Here is a 26,255-nt window from a genome sequence, read left to right on the forward strand (position 1 = left end):
GGTCTAGGCAAAGGCAATGGGCCTGTGGCTAACCAAGTTTGTGGATGACTGTAAATTGGGTGCTGTTACTGACTCCCAAAATGATGTTAACATACTGCAAGAGGGTCTCACAGCTACAAATAGCTGGTGCCAAAGTCATGGCCTTAAGTTAAAAACAAAAAAAAATTACCATACCATTTGGCAAAAACATGGCCCCTAATGATTACCATGTCAACAGCAACCCCCTAAGAACAGAACCTGTGGTGAGAGACCTGGGTACTCAGGTTGACAACAATCTCACATTCGACCATCATGTGGCTGTCAGAAAAGCCTTTTACTTGGTTCATCTCATAAGTAAAGGGATTGCATCCAGAAAAAAAAAGGAGGTTATTACCTCTCTGTACTCCTACCTCATTAGACTTATAATTGAGTATAATGCCCCGTTTGGTATGTACTTCTCCAAACACCTGCACCAACTGGACTGGCCACAGAAATACCTCACAAAGAGAATCCAGGGCCTCCAACACCTGTCCTATGCGGAAAGGCTCAAATCACTATCATTTTACTCAGTATCATACAGATTGCTCAGAGGTAATGTGTCTCACCTACAAGGCAATATCGGACCCTGCCCTACTAGAGATGCTCCATATCCATAAGTCTAACTCCTGGTGCATTACCTGCTTGATAGGGCTAAATCTAATATGCAACATCAACAAAACCTGCTGAAGAGACATGTTTGTCTCGCAGAGGCTGCCCCATCTTTGGAACAGACTTCCCATACATGTCAAACAGAGTACCTCGCTGACCCTCTTCAAGTGCAGCCTTGATGAATGGATGGGAAACCACAAATTTGTCCCAGGGGTCCCACCTTTGTCCCTCACTGACAGGTGCTGACTGAGGTTTCGTTTTTGGGAATAAACACTTGGCTAGGCTTATAAGGGCCCCAGAGCCATTAACCTAGTAACCCCCTATGATCTTAACTCTAAATTTGGAGGAGTAGGGATTTCTTGACTATTTGGTAGGAGGCTGGACGCAACAATATGAGATGTGAGTACAAAAGAGAATGTTTTGTTGCATACCAGCTTTCTGCTGTAAAATACTGCATGCCAGATACAAGTTTATACATTAGCAGTCCTCTGGAGTAACATTTATTTCTTGATCTTAAATGTAGCTTCACACCTTTACTCTAGCTCTCTAAAACACTTTGGCATGATACTGTATACAACCATTGCATGCTTTTAGCTCATATTTAAACTAAATGATACAGATGTCAAATTTCTCCCAAAAAGCCACATTTTATACATTATTCATTGCCATATAACTCACAGTAGAAGAGACAGTCTGTTTCTGAAAATCTTTTGTACTTATTAAAAAGGTGTAAAATCAAAAACTGACCTTTATCTGACCAGCTTAATTTCGTAGAAACTAAACCTCCTATAATCTGGATATGTTCTATTCCTTTCAACAAGCTAAAGCACCTTCAAGCTTGGTATGAAGGCCAGTTGGAAGATTTTTTTTACACTTGATTCCTGGGTATATACCCCTCACACAAAAACACACTCCTACAAACATGTGCGGGTGCACACACACATGCACACACACACACACACACACACACACACACACACACACACACACACACACACACACACAATCACAATCAAAGACGTGCACACATACACACATGCACATTGACAAAATATCATATGAGATAAAATGTTTTTATGTGGATGTCTTAAATCATAGAAACTAATTTCTAAATTGCAGGAAATGTGCACTACAGGACAATCTCTTTTTTATTGCTAAACTTCATTTAGGACAGATTCTGTAACTATAAACTTTTACAGTAAATCCAAAATTTCACAAGTCATAGGTAATATAACATCAAATGTCTAAGCAAAAACTTGCATTTCATTTATATTCGATGACTTAACAAGCTTAGGAAATACTAGTAAGTAGATATAACATGCAGGCGCACAAGTCATTTTTTAGCTGGAATTGAGAATGTGTGCACCAATCGTATGGATAAAGAGTTTTGTGTAATTCTACACTCGTTCAAGAAAGATTATTCTTAGAAGTACTACTGTACAGCAGGATGCCTCTTACACAGCAAAAGTGACTTCCATAGCTTCTGAAGATATTAATGACAGATATGTAGCTTTTCTTTTAACTGATACAACCCATTATTGAAAACAGTGCTGCTTTTTGTAGCCTTCAAACAAGCCACCTTGAATAGCTTGAAAAGAAGCAATGATTCCTTGCTAGAAAAATCAAAAGGTTTGAAAACTTGAACTGTTCAGTACAACTGCAAGAACTGCCATTATACTCTATTATTATAATTTACTCAGAGGAAGCAGTTGCTATAAGGCATTGTCTGCTCTAGCTCCATCTGAAATTCTAAACATCTTGGAGTTTCTATTATAGTAGCATTTGTGTCACTGTTGATTTCTGTTTAATGTCCCCTATTTACTTTGGCTAGTTTGTCCTCTGACACTTCACACATTGCAGATTCTTATTACCTTTCTGTAAAACTCAGAAGAACACTGTACATTCCAAAAACTATCACATCACTTACTAGTTTGAATACAGCTCAGCTGAGCTCACCTCACGGTTGTATTATATGCTGCTTGCTTGACTAACCTGTGTTATGTGACCACCAGACAGCCGCAAACAGACTTCTCTCGCCGACCAAGTCAGTCACCTCTCCTGGCAGGCACTGGGCAGGCTCCGACTCCCGTCTTCTTCTCCCCTGATGAAATGATGTCTTCGATCTGGATTCTCTGCAATCTCCTTCCTTCTTCCGGCCTAGTATTGACTCCAAGTTCTCCAACGATCAAGATGGAACACAAAAAAGTAAAATTCCCTCCCGATTCCTGGAAGCCTTTTTCAAGCCATTAATTTGGCGCGAAAAGGCTTGCAGGAACACGATTGGTCTCCATTTGGGAGCTCTCATTGGCTCCCGTTCTCCGCATATTCTCTACTTGATTGACTCGTAGACCGAGTTCGCGATTGGCCGTAAATGCGGTCTACGAGCCAATCAAAAACTGCAGAGCACAGCCAACGTGGATAGCAGCAGAGCTATGCATTGGTTTGTATACCGCAGTGCCAATTGGCAGTAATTGCGGTACACAATCCAATCAAAAGCCTTGTAGCGGAGCCACAGCTGTTCAGTGTGGAACAACGGAACAGTGGCTTCGCTCTTTATTAAATGCGGTGCGTTCCGCATAATCCGGAGCACTTGGATGCTCTGACTCCTGGACACCCCATCTCTGTACCCTAAACCTGACACCTTCCCCACAAATGCCTGCTGTGGATCTAGAATAATGGTGACTGATGCATTCCCACCAGTTCAAGTCATCACATTTACTGAGATTGCACACATTGTTTGAAACTGTTGTGCTCCGCTTACCATTGCACAAATACTGTGCTTGGCAGTGCGCACCTCCGAGCTCTGTGTTTGCACAATGTCTGTTGAGTTCTACATGTTTTGACCCTATACATTTCATGGGGTGATAGGTACAGTTGGGAAGTATGCCAGATATGGGAGTTGTTTTAACTGCCAGGGTTACCAGCACACATGTTTAAGATTATTCCCTTAGTAGTTTACCTTGTTTGCGTGGGGTGCATGCCTCTAAATGCTGCTTACTGAATCTAAAACTTTCCATGAATGTGTGCGTATCGTGGGGTGATGTGAAAAATTACCATGTAGGCATTATTGAATCCCCAATAGTTTATATTGTGTAGTAATATGTCAGCATACTCTTGATATCGCATTCATTTTTTATGTGAATCTTTCTGTGTCATCTACCTGCCATCATTCTAATTCCAGCTTTAACCTATATCATCTTGTTAACAACACCATATGAATCTGTGATGTAGAATTAGTTAAATACTACTTAACATCTGTTACTTATTGAAATACTTATTTCATAGACAAGTCAAGTAGATTGTATGATGCTCACAGCACTGAAAAAATATTTCCCTTAGGGCCTTTTTTTAAATCTTTCAGAAAAGGCCACCAGAAGTGATACTTGTACTGATGCTGAAAATGATTTGTGAAAATCATTTAATAACACTGAGAAGGTTTTTGTTTGTACTGTTTGTTCTATTTCAGAGCAGCACAAGTACATGGCATATTATATATGACCTGGTGTTCTGTCTAATGTGAATCCTCAGGCATTAGTAGCTGCTGTTCTCTGCTGTTATCCACACCAGAAGTTTTCAAGTTGCATTTTATCAGAAGGCTGGATTCACATTCAGCAGTACAGTCAATGCTATGATTATTAATATTTCTAACTGTATTTATGTGCTTCTAATATGGTATATGTTGCTTACTTCATAAAAAATGTGCCAGAATATGAAAGTGTGTTTAAAGAAATAAAGATTGAATGTCAGATCTGGCTTTAGAAAATAAAAAAAAAATGTAAACCAAAATGAAGATTGAACTTAATTTTATATCTGGCTTTTAGAAAATGAAAAATAAACAATGAAAACTGGCCATTCACAGCCGCTAACATATTTAATTCAACTGACATTTATTAATAAAGCTTTAGTGATATTGCCAGCATGCAGTTTTATTTTATTTATTTTGTGATATCCTCCTCCATTTGTTAATCCTTGTTTTATTTGCACTGTAATAAAACTAGCTGAATGATAGTCGTGGGCTACCCCACAAGGTGCTTCATACTGAAACTAGACTGCTCAGTTAGTCAATCGATGGGAAAAAAAAACAGCTTGCATGTCATCTTTACTTATTATTCGGTCCTTCTGTTCACCTCATCACAAAGGTCAATGGCCTTGAGATGTCCTTAATTGACTGGTGAATTCAAGGTCGAGTTATTGTCTATTGAGATCTTCATGTTTTGACCCTATACGTTTTATGGTGTAATAGGTAAAGCAGAAGCTATAGCCATTAGCATCTTCTCAACTAATCTTTTTTTTTTTTTTTTTTTAAGAAAAACTTGTTAATGTGACATGCACTGATTCTGTGCATCTAGGGATTCTTAGAAAGAGCTGGCATGCATGAAAATATAGTTAATATTTGCCCTTTATGTGTTTCAAAACGGTTAACTCATCTTTTTCTTTCTACACAAAATTTGTTTTGGTTTAAGGCCATGGAAAGTGTTACTGTGGAAACTGTTACTGTGCGGCTGGTTGGCATGGAGATAAATGTGAATTCCAGTGTGACATCAGCCCATGGGAGAGCAAAAGAAGATGCACATCTCCAGATGGCAAAGTCTGCAGTAATCGAGGTTGGTATTTAACAGAAAAAAAATTAAGTGGAATTTTCTTCAGCAGAATAAAGTTATATTCACTTGGAGTACTTTTGTATTATTGCCAGTTCATTTTTCTGCTCCCATTGGAACTTGTACAGTAATTTGTCTGACAAAGGCAGCTGTTAGTACATTTATATCTTTTCCTACTGCTTTAAAATTGTATAAAAACTTATGGAATAGAAATTTTGCCATTTATGCACATACAGTACAGTTTATTTTACACCCTCATAAAAGTGTGTGTGTGTTTGTATGTCTGTGTGGGCGTGCGTGCATGCCTGTCTGACTGAGTGCCCCTCTCATTTGAGTGCTAAGGACTTGATTTAAGCAGCTGTTCTGCTTGGGTTCCCCAGTGGATCGTTATAAGAATGCTGTTCTATTGGCTGCAGTCCAGAATTATTACTGAGTATCAAAAGTGCAAATCTTGTAGATTCCACCAATAAAAGCATCTCCACTGCTGATGCTTGATATAATATAAGGAGCTAATTAACCCTGGAGCATTTAGAAAACTCTCTCATCTTAATTATGAGCAAATTGATAGCTTGAGTTAAAAATAGAGCTAATGCAGTCTTGCAGAACGTCTGGACTTTAAAAATTTGCATATCTTCTGTATTTACTGCTGCATGCTTAATAGAAGCTCGATGATAAACAGAGTGTTCTGTAATAGTTTATATGTATGCCACAACAAAATAAAAAAAATACCTGTACAGTGGTTCAGATGTTTGGAATGTGACATACACTCTATGTTTTAGTAGTGAAATGTCCATGGTTTGATTCTCACCGTTACCTACTAGACATAAAACACTAACTGTACAAATGTTTTGTTTTTTACATTGATTTTGTGCTATGTGTAGCACTTTATGTGAAACCAGCAACTTTAAAAGAAATTTGCAGTATAGCACTGTTAATATCTCTACACATATAGAGGTCTTGACAAAGAACATATAAACAGGAAGGTAAAACATTCAAAAAAGGGTATTGAGTATATTACTAAATGCATTCTATGTCCCAACTTATATAAAATTTGATGAAGATGTATTGCTGTTAGCAAACGTCTAAAAACACTGATCAAGATTCCTTATTATTTCCAAATCCAGCCGTCAAGATGTTTAAGAGGAGATGATTTCCTGAAGTAAAAACTTGTTGTATCCCATTTGCATGATTAGATAGTCACACCATTTTATACACATTGTATCAACATTTATGTTAGCAATTGTACTATTTATTATGTTTTGCTGCATTTGCGGCAATGACTTGTTTTAGTGGTACATCACTATCCAAACAGAAAGGAAAAATAATGAGCCTTTTCTGGGGATTGAACCCAGGACACCCTGCATTCCATGCCTTTGTTGCTGCCACAGGACCGGTATGGAGTCTTTGGACTGTTGATCTACTTTCATTTAGGAGACCACCATAATGAAATATATTTTTTAGCATACAAGTATCCAAATGCAAAACAAAACCTTAACCTAGTTTTGTATTAATAACTGAACAAGAACAGGGCCAGTGTTAGCATTTTTGGGGCCCCCAGCAAGTGACAGATTTGGGGGCCCTTGGACACTTCCAGCCTAAGTAAAACCCTGTCACTGCCTCCTCATTTAAGCAACTTTTGATTTCATGCTGCAGAGTTTTACAAGTAGTACGCAGAGACTGTAGTAATAATGCTCTTACATTATGACCGTTCTGTGTACCACACTGTGTTGGCTCATTTCAAAGTGGATCATTCACAATAACTGGCATTTCTTTGCATTTGCAGTGCTGCCCTTATATAAAATGGTGCTCTCCAGCAAAGGGCTCCATGGCATCCCCCTACTGCCTATTGTTTCACTCCCACCACCACATCCTCCAGTACTCCTTTATACACATTACTTTTTTCCTTCCTTTTGTCACATTTTTGTCTTAGTCCAGCTTTTCAAGAAACTATGGATTTTTGTATACTGTAAAGTAAATCACAAAGTGCTTTTTACAACCTTTTCATCCAGTGATGGCTTGGACAAAAATTATGATTAACGAAAGGAATCCATTGTTGCAGTTCAGCTTTACATTTCCTTGAATTCTTTCAACACAAATTACCTGGTCAAGACAGCATACTAATAACTATGTAGGACATAACTCAATAAGCCAGGGGTCTGGTGGCCCCCAGGCCCTGAAAACACACAGGATTATAAATACTCTGAGGTAAATTTAGAACATTTTTCCAACCTTTTGATTCAGTGGTTAACAGAACAAAAGTCATGAATAAGCAAAGAGTTCCAGTCTTATTGTTTTTTTTTTTTTTTTTTTCAAGGAAGACATACGTTTTGTACAAGGCTTGATGTTCAAAGCTGATAAAATAGTAGTTCACAATAAACTATAGAAGTCACATGTTTGAGAGGATACATACATTCTATCTTGGGATACTGCCTGCCTACCCACTTATCCCACCCCAAAAAAAGAGTCACTGTGTGTTCATTCCTCTTGTGTTGGACTGGGATGAAAGCAGAAGCTCAAATGATCTCAGCCATGTATTTCAAGTGCCTTCTGTCATACATATGCATAGTATGCCACCTCACTCCTCAGCACTACCCCAATAGGGAACCACTTGTATGTACACTAGATGTGTGATTGTGAGAAAAGTGGAAAAAAAATAAATGCGATTGTGAGAAAAGTAAAAAAAAATAACAATCACACTAATATAGTCCAACTTGTTGCTACTAGAAGGTGCACTGAACATCCTTGCATGCCTCTGAGGTCTGTGAGAAAAGTAAAAGAAACAATGAACACTTTGTCCCCAGCCCCAAGGCAAGCTGTAATGACATCCTGTTCACACCTCTGAGCTTTGATTGTGAAGACAATAAAGAAGTAATGATCAAACCATCCACAGACACCCTCACAAGTTGCAGCAACCTTCTCTACACACCTCTGAGCAGGGCTGGTTTTAGAATGGGTGCATTTGAAGGTAGAGGGCACCACTGAGTTCATGTCAAAGTCCATATGTACAGTCTGGGATGTGATAGCCTCTAGACACCTAGAAGTTCTAAGAGTCTGAAGGTTCAGTGATGTATTTTATGCCTTATTTTTTAATGGCATTTACTTGTTAGCAGCATTTTATACTACTAGCTAGAAGAGTTATATATGTGCCCGGCATTACTGTGTGTGCACAAACAAAAATCAGTTATATTTTAAGTACACACACACTGCACATTTACATTCATGGAACCGAAGGACTGCCAGTGTACCTGCTGTGCTTCTTTTGAGTTGATGGAAAAACCCAGACCACATAGACAAACACAGGCAGGGAGGGCATGCAGACACCACACAGAAAAAGACACAGTCAAGAAGTCAACCAGAGCAAAGAACTGTGAAATGGCAATGGTACTCACTGTGCCTCTGCAGCAGTGAGCAGTTGTATTCACACACATCCTGTTCTTGCCAAACCACCAAACATAGCCATGAGTCATCTGCAAGGGTCTATGTTTGTGGTAATTGAAAGAAATTCTGGCCGACTTTGTTATTCTTGAATACACTGCAACCATGTCCCCTTCACACACAAGCATAATGGCAGTACCAACTAAATTATGGATAGGAAGTGAAAGAAATTATAGCCAGCTTTGCAACTCTCCCACTGCAACCCCCCCCCCCCACACACACACACACAGACGAGCATAAGCCTTAACAATACTAGTTTTACATTGCTTTTAAAGAATAACACTACATTGTGCAACATTGTTACTGCAATACCTGATCAGTGACTGTTGATGTCCTTCCATTTTACTGTTGCAGTAGTATTCATTACACTAAGGATCTTCTGCCAAGGGTGGCCCGATGTCTGGCCAGTATACCAAAGTGTTTAGGTTACTTTAAGGTATGTGGTATATCACACATATGCTCCTTGCATAGCATAGGGCATAAAGGTGATGTCCGGCCATACCATCCTCAAAACGTATTTGCCACCATCTTTTGATCGTCAGTCTGACTGCCCATTCCGTTGCTGGTTCACCAAGCCGTTACAGATAAGGGTCCATTGGGGTTTTGTTGTTTTATCTTTCTTTTGCTATATTGTTGCTTGTGGGGTTTCATGTCATCCAGTGTGAGAGACATCCCCATAAAGACTGTCGGAAACAGTGTCTGTTTTACCTTGGCGCTTCGCATGACTATACCTCCTGTTCTATCTGTCAGGCAGTTGTTCCCAAGACCCTTTGTAGTAGACTTTTTTCTTTGGTGCTTTATCTTGAGAATCAACATCTTGAGCTTCTTGCTAAAGGCATGATGGAGGGAACTTCCCACTCTGAGTGACAGCCATCTGGGAAGAATGCCAAGAAACCTATGCTGGAACTTTTTCTGTACAGCCCTCTGCCAGACGTCCCTCCTGAGGCAAGTGATAGCTTGGAGGTTTGCTTGACTTTATCGTTGGATTCTTCTGCCTCGACTGGGTTGGAAGTTAGTGGGCATCTGACCTTAGGCATGTCCAAGGAGACATTGCAGATGTCTACTTCTGACTTTGGGGGGAACCGCAGCTAATTATCTCTGAGGAGCCTAGGGGTGTTCCCCAAATTTTAGTCAGAGAAGAAGTCCCTACTACAATTATTGAATGCCGTCTGGGGGTTGGAGCCTTCCAAAATTTTAAGGCAGACATCCCCTTAAAGAAAAAGAAAACTAAACATATTTTCTCAGCTCCTAAAGATCCACAGAGTGAATGGCAGTCCTTCACTCAGGGTTTCTTTAGTGCTTTGATAGCTTTAAAACCTTCTCAGGGAGTTTCTGTTCCAGCCCCACCCCTTGGTTCTCTACCCCCCCCCCCTTAGGAGACCCAGAGAACAAGATTACTCTGAGAAGGAGGCAGATTCAGATGAGGAATCCCTTGCTTATTCCTCCCAAATTCCCTCTCCTTTGGATTATGGATCAGAGGAAGAGGAATCTACCAGTCCTGGTGCTCCCTTTTAAGAGATTTCTTTTAGACACACTATTTCTGGGATGATGGAGTTCTTTAAACTGGGATTGTGCTCAAGTTTCTGGGATACAAAAAAGGTATTATAAGCTACTGCAGATGGATTGTCCAAGACCTTCTGCTGTGCCTCTTGTTTTGGCAGCTTTGTTGGATGCCTTTTGTAATGCCTCTAAGGCTGCGGTTTCTCAGCCCCCTGCCCCCAAGAAAACTAATAGGTTCTATAGGGTACTTGAGGACTGTAAATTCTTGTAGAAGTGTCCTTCAGCTGACCCCTCGATGGTGTAAATTGCTTCCTTCTCATAAGTTACTACCTGCTGATAAAGATAGCAGAACCATGGAAAGGCTGGGTAAGAAGGTCTATACCACTGCTGCCTTGGCTTTTAGGGCTGTTAATCATCAGACCCATATGTCCAGGAACTTGTTGATTCTGCTTTCCCAGGCCTGTCAGGTGATTTCTGATCTTCCAGTATCTGAAGGTAAAACTTCTGCTCTTTTCCTTTTAGGGACTTCCTTCCCAGTTGGCTCATCATTCCATCAAGTGTAGTTATGATGCATCAGATGCTTCTTCTAGGGCTGCTTCTTATGGGTCAGTGATGAGAAGGTATTCATGGCTTTGGCTTCAACCTTTGCCTGATGATATTATGGTTAAATTTATGGATGCCCCCTAGATAATGAACACTTGTTTGGTGAAATTGCTGCTGATTTGTTTAAGTCTCTTTAGGATAAGGCTTTACAAGAACGTAAACATGTGATGTGAAGTTGTTCTATCTCGCCGTTCATTCTTACAGATGGGTTCGGAGCCGATCCTCGGCTCCGAGTCGGCCTACTACAAAGCACGAGGTCTTCAGACAGCTCGAGGCCAAGTCCCTATCCCATGATGCACCTAGAGTTACCTCAGATCTAGTTTGCCGTTACAATAGATCGGATGTTCCTCAGCAATAGCTCAGGCCAGTAAAACTTTATTATAAAATTTTTTTCTTATAACTTGTTAATTCCATTTCTTCGCTTTAGCTTTAGCCTCTTTAGCATTATATCTCTTTAGTGTGTATTCCTTGGTGTGCCTTTTTCATATTTAAATATAGCTTTTGGCCTTCATTTTTTTCTAAAGGCCTTTATAGTTAGTGTAGTTACTGTAGTTATATAGTTATTGTGTGCCTTTGATAACCTTTGATAACTTTTGATATTTAGAAGTGCTTAGATATAGTCAAAGTGTGTGTGAGTGTTTAAAGTGACACTTTCTCACAGGATATTTAGCCCGTAGTTTTTTTTATCAGGGCTTATTTAAATAGTTTTGGGTATGTCTTTATTATATTGTTGTAGTTTCACTGATACTGTGCTGTTCATTATGGCTGACCAGGATAGGGATAAACATCCCAAGTCAGGTTTAAAAAAATGTCCAAAATGTGGACAGAAATGTCTGTAGCAGATAGCCATGTTAACTGTGTTTATTGTTTGGGAGTTTTACACCTTCAGAAAAGTTGCTCAATTTGTCATTCCTTCTCTTCTAGAGTCCTTCAGGAGAGAAAGAGAAACAGGAGTCTAGTCAAACCTTCTTTTCAGGAAGCTTTGAGTGACCAGGACAGGTCTAGCAAATCTTCAAAGTCTTCCAAGGCTTCTACTTCTTCGGATGTAAAAAAAATTAAAAAAAATGTCGACATCTGCTCCACAGCCCTCGGAGCCGAGCATCTTGTCCTTTCTGAGCCGGTCCCCGGTCCTGGAACCGGTATCGGAAGTGCCTAAATCTCCACTCCTGCAATCTGTACCTCCTTCTATCCACTCATCTCGGTCTTCGATAAGCCTTTCCAATTTGGATGTGGATCGTCTGGTGCAGAAGTTGTTACAGGCACCGGCGTTTGCTAAATTTTTATTGGATCCAACCCAAATGGTTTCGGAACCGAAGACTCTTTTACTATCTACTACCTTTCTTCCTCCGAGCCATACCGGTCCTTCGGAGCCGGAGGAGTCGGACTTGATGATCGTTGAGCTTTCGGAGCCGACGCCTGCTCCAATGTCTTCGGTTCCATTTACTCTGATGTCCTCGATGCCGATCGAGGAGTCTAGGAGCCAACACTCTCCGGTCGGCTCCAGGGAGGATAGTCGGACTGACTTGTCAGTTCCGTCTCTGCCTCTTGGAACTTCGGCTTGGATGAACACGTCTCCTACCTCTGGTTCAGAGCCCACTGTCCCAGTGCCGGGGGTATCGACAGTTTCCTTGGATCTGTCGTTCCCTTCTCATCGGAGCAGAGGTGCATTCAAAGCCATGAGGAGAGTTATGTCTCCTAAGACATCTTCGACTTCAGGTCTGGCTAACTCCTCTCCAAAAGCGCCTGTGTCCACTTCTGTTTCACAGATCCTTTCTAAGTGTCTGCTTCTGCTTCACAGATCCTTTCTAAGTGTAGACACCCAGAGCCTCAGGAAGCCCCATTGGGTGGTCCCTGCTCTTCTGAGTCCTCACCAGAAGTTCCCACTGATGAGATTCCCAGGAAGAGAATCTATACGAGGAAGCATTTAGACTCCCCACAGGAGTCTCTCACATCCAATACCAACTTGGATGAATCAGAAGGGTTCCCACTGTCCCCCTCTGAGGATATCTCATTTGCTGAGATATTAAAAATCCTTAGGCAAAGGGGTGACTGGCAGTCCACCAACCATACTGAAGATGAGTCGGTTAATCTGAAGGCTTTTGGGTCTCAACCCTCCACCTCTTGGGTGTCTTCGCCCTTCGATAAGCTTATGGAGCTGGTCTCATGAAGGGCGTGGGAGTCTCTGGACACCATGGAGCCTGTCCCCAGGATTCCTAATAAATTTATTTCTGCCCCCCCAGGAAAAGTCCTTTCTTACCAAGGGGAATGCCAGTTGATGCCATGGTGGTGGTGGCAGCTACCAAAAAGGAGATTTGGGAAACTTCTTCCTCTATCCATCCTCCTAACGGAGACTCTAGCATCATGGATAGACATGGGAAGTGCACATACAGTTCAGTGACTTTGCACTGCGTTTGCTCAACTATCTCATCAATTTTACAAGACTGCAAAGAGATCTAAAAGAGCTTGGAGATGCTCTTCAGGGTACAGTAGCTGCAGGAGCTTCAGATAAAGTTGCCTCCCAGCTTGCTACCCTCAGTTCCTTAGTAAACTCGTCCATGTGCCTCATTTCATATGCAACTGATGGAGTGAGTAGAGCAGTGGGTACAGGAATTGCTCTTTGGAGACACTTCTGGATGCACTTGTGTTCCTTCGTGGAGCCCTTTAAGTCATCCTTTGTCAACACCCCTTTTAATGGCTTGTCCCTTTTTGGGCCCAAAGTTAAGGAAAGTTTGACAAGATGTGAACAGGAAGGAAAGACTCTGTCTGCTGTTGGAGTCTGTTTTTCCACTCCTACCAGACCCTACCCCAAAAGTCAAAGGGGAGGAAAGATGTGGTTCCGAAAAGCCCAAGGAGCCTTTCAGGACAGACATCTTGAACCCCCCCCCCTCCAGGGACAGAGGAGGGGGCAATAATGGAAGACGCCGCCTTTGCAGCAGAGGGGGTCCGCAAAACCAGGGCGACAGAGATCAGTTCTTTGGGAAGCCCTACCAGCACTCCTGAAAGGAGACCCGACTGTCCTACTCTGGAGGCAGTTGAGGTTCGCTTATCTTTGTATCCAGATGCCTGGCTCAAAATAACAAATAACAACTGTGTACAAGGTATCATTTCCAGAGGATATTTAATTCCTTTCACCACACCCCCTCCATTAACAAAAATCCTGGACGTTCCACCCAGTTACAGGGAACAGACAACAGTAGAGGTCCAAACATTGGTAAGAAAAAGTGTCATCCAACCAATCCCAACAGACCAGATAGGATGCGGAACTTACTCAAGATTCTTTTTAGTTCCAAAAATGACAGGGGACTGGAGACCTATATTGGACCTCAGCAGACCAAACAGATTTGTCAAGAAAGAGAAGTTCCGGATGGTCACGCTTCAGTCGATACTTCCCTTTTTAGGGAAAGACAGTTGGATGTGCTCCATAGATCTCCAGAATGCTTACTACCACATAAAAATCGCCAGACCATCCAGGGATCATCTGCGCTTCCGGCTGGGACCCAATCATTACCAGTTTCGAGCCCTGCCCTTTGGTCTCACTACAGTCCTCAGAGTGTTCACCAAATGTATGGCAGTGGTCACGGATCACCTGAGACGTTTAGGATTCCAGGTGTTTCCATACCTAGACGATTGGCTCCTCACTGCCGCCACCAGGCATCAGCTCATACAAGCCAGGGACACCACTCTATATTTCTGCAGTCATCTGGGCATTACAATAAACTCAGAAAAATCTGCCTTGTCACCATCGCAACGTACCATTTTTATTAGAGCAGAATTGGACACCACCACCACGTTGACACTTCCAGCTGAAAGAGTTTTTCTACTCCGTCAGCAGGTCCACAGTATCATATGCAAAGACAAGGTTCCAGCATCAGAAGTACTAAAATTGTTAGACATGATGGCAGCTGCAATATTAGCCATACCGTTGGGTCGCATGCACATGCGGATTCTGCAGTGGCTGTTATTCACTCAATGGTCTTACCAAGAGCTCCCAATGTCTCATCTTATAATGATCACAAGCACATGCAAAAAGGATCTTCCGTGGTGGTTGACCTCTCTTCATGTTACAATAAGTCATCCTTTTGTTCTATCCCCACCAGCAGTCACAGTGACTACAGACACTTCCCTGATAGGGTAGGTGGGCATTTTCAGGGAAGAACAGCCCAAGACATATGGACTGAACAGGAGACACATCTGCATATCAATGTTCTGGAGATGAGAGCAGTACTTTTAGCATTGCAGTACTTCCAGGATTCTCTTCCTCTGGGAACAATTGCAATTCAGACGGGAAACATGTCAGTGGTCCAGTACCTGAACAAACAAGGAGGAACCAGGTCCTACCCCCTTTATCACAAGGCCCTGAGAGTATGGCAATGGACTACATCCACCCGACACTTTCGGTTAGTAATGCACATCCCAGGGAAATCCAGTGTGCTAGCAGACAAGCTGAGCAGAGCAATTTTGTGGCCTCACAAGTGGTTCCCTCAAGAAAGAAACAGCGGAGATAATTTTCCGCAGGTGGGGCCAGCCTTGCTGTGACCTTTTTGCCAACCACAGGAACACAAAATGTAGAAGCTACTTTGCCCTGATTCCTCCTCCGGGAGAAGCCCCAAGGGACGCACTCGTACACGATTGACCTCTGGGTCTCCTCTGTGCATTCCCACCAGTTCCTTGATACCCAGCGTACCACAGAAAGAAAAAGCCCTGGGAAGGACCATCATTCTAATAGCCCCTCATTGGCCTCGTCATATTTGGTTCCCCTTCCTTCGACTTCATTAACTGGAGGACCCTTCGATTCTGGACCTAGTTCCAGATCTTCTGACACACTCGTTGGGGGAACTTCATCCGTCTCTTCAGTCCCTGAAGCTGACCACTTGGTTGCTCCAATTCCCAACATAGCCTTCTGCTCCAATTCCCAACATAGCCAGGTTCCATAACCTTTCAAATGAAATGCAGCAGATTCTAATATCTTCTCATAAATCCTCTACTAGGAAGCTATACCTTAGCAAATGAAAAAGGTTTTCTATATGGGCCTCTCAAAATAACATTTATCCTTACCAATTCCTCAGCCTCTTCAGAATGGCTGTCCTTCTTACAAGGGGTGCTTCAAGATCTTTTGACTCAAGGTACTACTCAAGAGGTGCCTGTGTCCCAAAGGCAGAGGAGGTTTACTCTAGGATGTTTCTAGTGCTCAGGAAAGAGAGTACCTAGAAACCAGTTCTAGACCTCATTCATCTAAACACTTCTTTGAAGATGCCGTCTTCTTGAATGTTGTCCCTTCAGACTGTTTCTTCTCTTGCTTCCTCAGGCTTATAGGGTGTCTCTGGATCTCAAGGATGCTTATCTCCATATCCCTATTCATCCCTTTTTCAGGAAGTTTTTGCATTTCTGTGTTGCTTTGTGGCATTTTCAGTTCCCTGCTTTGCCCTTTGGCCTTTCTACTGCCCCAAGGGTATTCACCAAATGTGTCGCTGTTGTGATTGCTTTTTGCAGGCGTCAGGGGATCCAAGTATTTCCTTACTTGGACAACCTCCTGTTTCAGGCATCCACTCCAGAGATCTTGTTGCAAAATCTTTATTTTGCTGTTTCCATTCTGCAAAGCCTGGGGTTCACAATAAACTTCAAAAAGTCTTTTCTGACTCCTTCTCGGGGCCATATTTTTCTCAGGTGCAGGATCCAGACTGTGCCTGTGCTGGCATCCGTGCCTCCCCCAGGCCTTAACTCTCATTTCCTTTTTTCAAACTCTTCTTCTGGCCTCTATAAAAGCCAGGGAATTTCTGAGAGCTCTGGTGTTCATGGACTTCACCATTTCTATGTTCCCTGTGACCAAACTCCACATGAGAACGTTTCAGTGGTTTCTGAAGTCAAATTTTTAGTTCCACCTCTGCCTTGTCTCAAGAAGGAACTTCATTGGTGGAGTCAGCAGTTAGTCCAGGGCTCCTTTTTCATCCCTCTCTTCATTCTCAGGAACTGTTGACAGACGCTACAGATGTGGGATGGGGAGCAGCATTTGACTCCCTAAAGGAGCAGGGTGTTTGATCACCTCTTCAACAGAAAGAGCACATCATTGTCAAAGGGATGAGAGCTCTTCTGCTGGCTCTTCAGGCTTTTCATTCTATCTTCTGTACGGGACCTCTCAAGGTGTTTACAGAAAATACCACAGTGATGTGGTACGTAAACAAATAGGGGAGGGGAAGCTGTTATCTTCTTTGCCAGTTGGCACTCCTGGTATGGGAACTTGTTATGCAGTATCAAGTGACTCTTCAGACAGTTTACTTTCCCTCAAGTCAAAATATTGTGGCAGACACTGTGAGCAGGTCCTTAACTCAATCCCACGAATGGATGCTTCACAGGGATGTGTTTTTGGACATTGCCCGCCAGTGGGGTACTCCTCAAATAGACCTGTTTGACTCCCCTCTCTTTTGTGCCATAGTCCCAGGTCCTTTGGTATGGACGTGAATGTTTTTCTTGGAAGGGGATGTTTCTTTATGCTTCCCCTCCCCTTATTCCAAAATTCATGTTCTGAATGCAACAGGATGTTCCCAAAATCTTGTTGGTGACTACATTTTGGCCGAGAAAACATTGGTTCCCTCTTTTTCTGCATTTAGCCTAGGGCAATCATCACAATTTACCTCACAAGGTGGACCTACTCACACAAGACAACGGATGTCTCATCTGTCCCCACTTGTCCACTCTTCAGCTGACACTGTGGGTGATAGAAGTTTGATTATACACAGACACCTTTTTTTTCCTGAGGACATGCTTAGGATCTTGCAGGAGGCCGGGAAACCCAATACGAGGAAATCCTGCTTATCCAAATGGAAGGTTTTCAATTTTATGCTTTCTTATAACCTGGATCCACTTTCAGTGGATGTTCCTTTGGTTCTCTCTTATCTGTGTAAATTGCTCAGTGCTGCTTTGGCTTTTTCTTCTGTTAAGGCCCACTTATCAGCTATCTCTGCTTGTCTGCCTTTTTCTCCTCATTTAGCTTCTAGATTTGAAGCTAAACAATTTCTTAAAGGTTTCCTTCATATTAGGCCTCCTGGGAAGCCTGTTCTTCCTTCCTGGTATCTTAATTTTGTTTTGGAAAATTTGACTCAGGCTCCTTTTGAGCTTGCAGCTTCAGCTTCCTTGCAACATTGCTCTTGGAAGACTGTGCTTTTGTTGGTTCTTACTTCTGCCAGATGGGTGTCTGAGCTTCAAGCCCTTATGGCTTGTCCTCCTTTTTTGGTGTTTCATAAGGACAGGTTGTCCTTGTGTACTAATCCTTCTTTTATGCCCAATGTGATGAATGAGTTGTCCCTTAAACAGACTATTCATTTGCCCACTTTTTTCCCTTTTCCGCAATCTGCCAGTGAGACGGTGCTGCACAAGTTGGATGAGCATAGACAACTCAGATTTTATTTGGATAAGACTGAGACTATTAGAAAAAATGATTAGGTCTTTTTTTTCTTTCATCCTATGTCCTTACAGTTAGCAGTGTACAAGCAGGCAATTTCTTCTTGGGTCTCTAATGCTATTTCTTTCTGTTATTCCTTTCATGGTAAGAGCCTTGTTTATTCTGTTAAGGCTCATTCTGCTATGGCTTCTTCTGGTGCTTTTTTCAAGGGTGTGGATACTAACTTTATTGTTGAGGCAGCTACCCAGAGTCCTGTGCATACATTTACTAAGCACTACAAGTTGGATGGAATTTCCAGAGCTAGAGCTGGTTTTGCTAGGACCATCCTTCATGGCTTTCTAGAAAGATCTGCTGGTCCTTCCTCCTCCTTCTCTTTTTCCTAAGGTTTGGCACTCAACCTTTTGTAATGAATACTGAAACAGTGAAATGGAAGGACATAGTACAGTTGTGTAAAATATAATGGTAGATGTCATTCTCTTCGCTGTTGCAGTATTCACTCCCTCCCTCCACCCTCTGGTCCATTTCTCTTTTGAATAGACTGATTACCTTTCTGTTCCTTGGAGTGGTGTTTCTTCTGGGGCTCTCAGTTCTGATGATGGTATGGCCAGACATTACCTTTATGCTCTACACTATGCAAGGAGCAAACGTGTGACATACGGATTACCTTAAAGCAACCTAAAGGCTTTGGTATACTGGCCGGATGTCAAGCCGCCCTTGGCAGGGGATCCCTAGTGTAATGAATACTGCAACAGTGAAGAGAAGGACATCTACTGTTATGGTAAGATTTTACACAACTGTACTTTTTGCAGTCACCAGCAATAATGCATGTCTGTCACTGTCCCTGATTTCACCTCATATCATTGCCCTATCCCTTGTCAAAAATTTGATTTGCTGATAAATCATACAAGATTAGACAGTTAATAATGCAAAATATCAGAGTTTCATATTTCTTATTGTCCAAAAAAATACATGTTGATGCAAACATGTTATTCTATTAACTATATAAATGAATTAGACTAATATTTAAAAAAAAAAAAATCTTGAGCAAAGCAGTTGAATGTTATAGTATCTGGTGTCTTACCGTATTTATAAAACTTCTGAAAGAGAACACCATCACTGAAGATGATGAGCATTGTCTCTTCATAAGATCCCAAGGAAGTATTGAGAATGGTCGCTGTTGGGTGTGGATTTCTAGATTTTACTCAGCTCATGGTCATTCACTGATCACCAACTTAAGCTCTGCCCTAAACAGGGAGGGATGTGACCCTTTAAGGATAAATGGGGTCATATCACAATCCTGTTTAGGTTAAAGTGCTTAATTGAAGAATTAATTATTTTTTTCTCCTCATTTTCCCCCAACCAGCAGTAGCTTTTGTGATGCCCCCACACAGTCAAAGATGATTAGGCCCCCCCATAGCCAAGGGTATCACTGATGTCTAAAGCCAGTTATGATGTTAGTTTTAGTGGAGAGACTGTCTAAGTCAAGACCACTATATTAGTGATAAAAAAATAATGAAATTACAAAGCCTTCTATTTGACAAAACACTGTTACTGCAGTCAGCGATATGCTTAAATTTTAAAGGAGAAGACATGGTGCTAATCCTTAGGAGTCATCATCACACTTAGTTTAAGTACACCGTATTATTGTATTAGTTTTTGTTGGTTTATTAAATATGTTACAAAATATGAAAATAAGGTAAGATAACTTGCTGTCTTTGCCCCCCCCCCCACGAGCATAGGGCCCGTAGCAATCTCAAGGATTGCTTGTACCTAAAACCAGCTATGAACGGGAAAGGAAAGCATTACCCTTGTTCTGAGACTGAATCCAAGATCCCACCATATGGTGTGCAGTTCTTACTGCCAGTAGTACATCACTATGGAAATAGAGTGCTGCCTCTACCATTGCAGATCCATGTATAGTAACTATGTGCATGGTACACTTCTCAACAGGAAATCTACCATTCAGGGAAGAGGTACTGGTCAGGTTTTATACTTATGTGACCTAAAATGGAATCCTCCACTATTCTGTGTGTATGTGTGTGTGCGTGTGTGTGCGTGTGTGTGTGTGCGTGTGTGTGTGTGTGTGTGTGTGTGCGTGTGTGTGCGTGTGTGTGTGTGTGTGTGTGTGTGTGTGTGTGTGTGTGTGTGTCTCATGAGGCATGTTCATTCTTTTTAACTCAGGTAAGCTGTTGTAGTCTGGCTTACTCAGTACCGGGGGGGGACATCCTTGAATTAGGCTCCTGTCTGCAGCTAACACCACTTATAAGCACACACGAATTAGCCATGTTGGGTTTCCTTCTGACACCTTTTCCATTTCAGGATGCCTGCAGTGTCCTAGTAGTATTTCACACCTGAAATCCAGTGTGAAATGAAGCTACATATATAATCTGTTTATTTGTATTCCCTTCTCACCCTTCCACTGCTTCTTACAGCCCAGATCTTCTTGCAGAAATGAGCCATAGGGTACCTTGATGTACCATATCATCCTTCCAATTTATTAACAAGGACAGATGCCCAGGCCACCAGTGTGCAGAACCTGAAAACAAAAAAAAGTTTCCATTTTAAAAGTTAATTTCTTCTACTGAGAGAAAGAGAGAGAGTGAGAGAGAGAAGAATAACAGATATATGAGTACTTGCCATATCATTTGATCTTTGAGAGCACCCTCTTTAGTAAATAGTAGGTAGAATTTCTTCCTTAGAGCCCTCCGCATTTCTTCAGAAATGAATGTTCTGTGCGTTATGGTTGGTTTATACTGCCCTCTGCCATACGCAGTATAGATTTGTATATTGGTTAAGGGAGTACACCACCATCTGATGTCATGTTTTGATTCCCCAGTCTGGTACACCACCTACTGATCTCATGTTTTGACTCCCCAGTCTGTAAGAGAAAAGGTTCAATAGATTAGACTATAAAATAAGCAATGTTATTTGTTTTGGTTATTCAGATATTGTAACTGGATATAATCTGTTTACAGTGAATACTTGGGGAGAATATATAAATAAAATGTAGCAATAAGCATACAAATAAAAATGAATATATCACACATATGTACAATTATGCAGCTGTTTCAGTATAATAGAATGATCTCATGGATACATACTTGTGGCAGTTTTAAATACAGTTGACATGCTGCACAAAAGAATAATTAAAGTATGGTGGAAATAATTAAAATGGAGCAAAAGGGTAGTAGCATGAGGTAGTTGTACAGAGATTCCATGTGTCTGGAATAGGAGAAAGACGGTGTAGAAATGATTAACTGGGTGGTTAAATAAAAGAGGAAGAAGATTGGAGTAGGATAGACAGGAACTTTGAGGTGGCTAAAACGTAGAAAGAGGTTAAAAAAGAAAAGGTAGAGGGTGATAAGCAGTAGCAAATTATGATCAAATACTAAATAAAGCAAAAAGAGAAGTACAAAATAGTAAATAACTGTAGATTGGGAGAGTATTTGGAGTAGAGCTGAACTAGCAAAAGACTGTTGAGACAGAAATAATAATTACAGTAACTGAAGATTTGACAGTCTAGCATTTGTTAGCAGAGATATTCTAGGGAAAGTTGACTAAGGAATGCAGTGAATGACAAGGAATGGAATGAATGAAAGTACAAGTAATGACAGAAATGGGCCAGAGAGCAGAGAAAAATGTGCAGAAGAGAAAATGAAATTAAATACTATCGCTATTAAAGGGAGAGAAGACTAAAAGGAGAAAAAAGGGAAGAGGCTCAGAAGAGAAAAAAATGAAAGCAAATAGTCCAACAGTGGAGGGATGGAAGAGAATATGCTGTTAGTATGATGAGGTAACAGTAATAGAAGAGTCATAATAAAAATAGCAGAAGAGAAGTTAATGTAACAGAAGGAAGAGATTAATAGAGTATAGATTGAAGGGTATAATTTAGATGTATAGTATATAATGATGTGAGATTATCTGAATGTAACTGCAAATGATACTTGTATTAGGTATACAGAGTATAATATAATGGTACTGTTTATTTAAAATATGTACTAGTATGTGAATTATGTGGTCCTGTTTCCTGTGCTGTATTACACAGTCTATTAAGTTAAACTTGGAGTAGAAGCTCGTCATCTCATGTCCATCTCCATTATTTCAGCATTTTACATACAAATGTTAACTTGGTGTCAGATTAACTTGGTGTCAGATGTGAAGTCTGAGAAGCAAAACAAGGTTATTTTGTTATGTTGAGAGATGGTGCAGTTATAGTCTCCAAGAATCCCACTCTGAAAATAGGAAACTACTGATCCAGAAATGTAATTTATCTGGATGACAAACAGAATGCCCAAGAAGCCAGAGAAGGCACAGTGTGCTACATTTCTGTAGTTTCCAAGGTGAGAAGTACTTACAATATGTGTTTTGAGTTTTGTATGGTGGAGTAGGAGAGTACTGAAGTAGTGAGACCGAAGTTTGAGTTACTGTGAGCTGGGAAGAAGTCTGCCATGTATCTGCTATTTGCTGTCAGTGAAGGCACAAGGTCATATGTGAAGTGTTGTATTAAATAATCAAACCAAAGACTGGGTTTGGTGAGCTATGTATTTCTTTACTGTCTGTTGAACAACTGAATTTACTCTGTCCTGAAGAAGTTTATTGAGGAATTAATCATGAATAACGTTGTGTGTAAAAACTGAAATATTACAAAGAGCAGTAACACAGTGAAAGAGAGCAATGAGAATAATGAGAGATATGAAAAGCTTGAAAATATATTGCTGAAAGGCACTGCATGAAGTGAGGTCATAAGCATTGTTAAATATGTTCTAGTCTAGGCCAATTGTCTGTAGGCTGTAGCAAAAGAAATTAGTTTGCTAAAGTGTGTATAATGTGAGAAATAAAGGTAAAACTTGACAGAATACATACAGTGGATGAAAGCTATAAAATAATTTAAATGTGGGCATGAGAGTTAAATAAATTGCATACTTTGCAGGAATGGGATACAGAACATTTAATCTGAGAAGATCAGTTAGAAATGTGGACAAAGAACCTCAGAATTAATAATCAGTGTGTGGTGTTTCATTTTAGATGTGCAGATTGCAGCTCAAATGCATGAAGAGTTGAATTTGAAAGAGAGAAAAATAAAGCCATTTATTTGCAAGTTACCAAGCATAGTTAGGCCACATATGCACCACTGAGTCAGACAGATATTTACTTTTGAATATAACAATATGAAACACAGTATTTAGCTCCAGATATTTGATATAGGGGCTGTATTTGTACTGGATAATTTAACATGTTAGAAGCATGGTATGTTATAAAGGATTCAAGATGTGCATGTAAAATGTTAGATTTGTAACTATTAGGATTATTTACTGGTGTGTGATATCTGCCAGGAAATCAGAACTTTCAAACTGATCCTGCCATTTACTAATCTTGTATGATCCAAGGATAGATCCTGTAGTTCTCTGAGTTAATACTGAAAGGGAGTCTCACAGAATGGACATCATGAACGTGATTAAGAAATAGACTGAGCCTAGTGAATTAGTGAATAGTATAGCTAGTGTTTACTTGACAAGATTCTTTTATGCGTAGATTGTCAAGCCCCAAATAAAGATATATATGGAGGGAAGATGATATCCAGTTTGTACTACAGGTTTTGTTTCTTACCTAATTTAGAACATTTAACTTCAAAAAAAGTTTAATTTAAAATAACACTGCAGTAAACAGGAATAAAAATAAGCCAATGGTGTCATTATAGAACTCCCCCACCCAAAAAAAAAAAAGATATAATCACGCAGCAGACCCTTCAGGTGAATCTTTCATGAAAATATAGTAATATTTTCTGTTACTTTAAGTAATAGCATGTCCTTTCTTTACTGAAGCTTTACAAGCAGGAGAAGGATACAGGGCAAGGCTGTCTAGGCTCTCAACCAGTTCAACATTGGAGATAACACATTCACAGCTCATTCCTGTCTACTCTGACAGAAATAAAATTCTAGAAGAACTGTGTTCCTGTGTGTAGTAAACAGATTGAAGTCTTTAGAGTCCAACACCCAGAAGATCATTTGCTGAAGTTTCACTTCTGGTAGAGGCCTTTGACTATATCTGGGAGTGTCTTCTATGATTGTTTTTCTTACAGTGTGAACTGCAAGAAGCAGCACATTTTGGTCAGTAGTCCACTTCCAGTCTTGTATTGCTTCCTGGAGGTAGAAACAGTGCATACCCTTTGTTTTTTCTTGGTGCTGTATTACTGACTGATTGCCTGCCCTCATTAGGTAGATTTCTGTGGTGCACCCTGTCATGGGCACTTCAACTCCTCTAAACCTGGACTGACTCCATATGAACTATAACCCCATGTCATCTTCCTGCTAATGAAGCATTAATTATTAAAGGCTGTAACTGTACTGCCTGTGAAAATGTGAACCCCACCATACAGATTCATCAAGGGCTTCCCGAGATCCATACCAAATAAAAAATATGTCATCAACAAATCGACTGGAATGTAAAATCATATCCAGAAACTTATTTCTATCATTAAAGACATATTTTGATTCCCAGTGTTCTAGCACCATGTTTGTGTAACTGTTTGCACACATGGTCCCCATTGCAACACCTGTTCACTGAACAAAAAACTTGTCAGCAAATAGGAAAGCATTATGTACAAGAATGACCTCTAAAAGAGCACATATTAAGTATATGCAATTAGCACTATAACCAGCATGATCAGTAAGAAACAACCTGACGTATTCAATTCCAATTTCATTTGGAAGAGACCACATCCATCGTCACAAACATATATTCATCAACTACACTGTCCCTCGACCACTCAAATAATCTATTCAAAAAATATTTAGTATCTCTTAAAATAGTCTCCACCTTATCCACAATCGCATGAAGCTGCTTCTCTACAAAAATAGATAGGGGCTGTGTAACCATCTCCTACCAGAAGCAGTCAGTCACAATGGTGGATTAGCAAGAGTTTTATGCACTTTGGGAATCCCATATATTACATGTATTACTGGGTGTTCGACCATAAAATAATCCTACAACAATCTCTTTTTTTATTTGGTCTGGATCTCGGGAAGCTCTTGATGAATTTGTATGCAATTTAGAGAGCATGACCACGTTTCTTAGCTTTACTTACAAAAATTCAGTTCATGTTATTGATTTTTTAGATGTTTCTGTCTCTAGATCCCCTGATGGTATTAATACGCTGTTCTATAGAAAACCTTGTTGAAAAAATAATATGCTGCATGCTTGCAGTATGCACCTCAAGGCACTTGAAACAGAATGTTTGGAAAGGCCAGTTTTTTTAGTTTAGCACGGTTATATACCAGGGACAGTGATATGTAGGATTCATTTTAAAGTTTAACTAATGGCTTCATCAATAGAGGATATGATTGTACTGATATATATACAGCTCAGAATGAAGCAATATTACAGAGAAGTTTTAGAACTAAACCCTTTTTTTTTCTATAGCTACTGAGGATAGTAAGGATACCTGTAGTTTATTAAATGGTTTCCTGAGGATGTATCTGACATATTTTAATGATACTCAATCTATATGTCATATTATACATGTATGATAATAAGTGTAAACAAGTTCTTGGGGAGCTACCTCACTTTAGTTTCAAGAATGGTACATCAATTAAGAGGATGCTATGCTATAAACGAGTGACTAATAATAAAAATGCTTACCTGACTGCCTGGCTGTTTTTTTTTTATATTATAGTTCTTGGTTTCACTTCAACTGGCTGCTGCTCCGGATCTGTTTTTTTTTTCTTATTATCAAATTGAATTCACTTTTGCCTCAGTGAAGGCATACATCTGCATACAAAGCAGAGCTGTTGTCTTCTAAGATGTGGTCATCCTTACAGACTGCAGCCACAACAAAGCGGAGATTATGGCCACCAACAAAAAAGTCTGACAAAGGGTCCATTGTTTGCCAGTCATCCAGGTATGGGAACACCAGAAAATATTTCTCCTGCACAGTCTCCACTACCACTGCCATATCTTTCTAAAGACTGGTAAAGAAGGCAGACTAAAAGGCAGCAGTTTTTTACTGGTAGTTAATGTAGTCTAGATAAAAGCACAGAACTATTTTGTACTATTTTTCAAATACTGATTTTCAAGTAAGCTCCATCATGTCCAGTATT

At 40.5% G+C, this 26,255-nt stretch overlaps 1 protein-coding gene across 2 annotated transcripts in view; it reads left to right on the forward strand.

Moving 5' to 3' along the window:
- Positions 1–26,255, forward strand: part of ITGBL1 (integrin subunit beta like 1) — a 2,504,690-nt gene that overhangs the window by 888,484 nt on the left and 1,589,951 nt on the right. For both annotated transcript variants that reach the window (XM_044071244.1, XR_006364791.1), the window contains exon 5: positions 5,091–5,231. In XM_044071244.1, coding sequence (XP_043927179.1) covers positions 5,091–5,231 — 141 coding nt within the window. The remainder of the gene's footprint in view (positions 1–5,090; positions 5,232–26,255) is intronic.

The sequence above is a fragment of the Protopterus annectens genome, chromosome 5.part0 (assembly GCF_019279795.1).
Source record: "Protopterus annectens isolate FY-2018-M chromosome 5.part0, PAN1.0, whole genome shotgun sequence".
In the NCBI taxonomy this organism is placed as follows: domain Eukaryota; kingdom Metazoa; phylum Chordata; order Ceratodontiformes; family Protopteridae; genus Protopterus; species Protopterus annectens.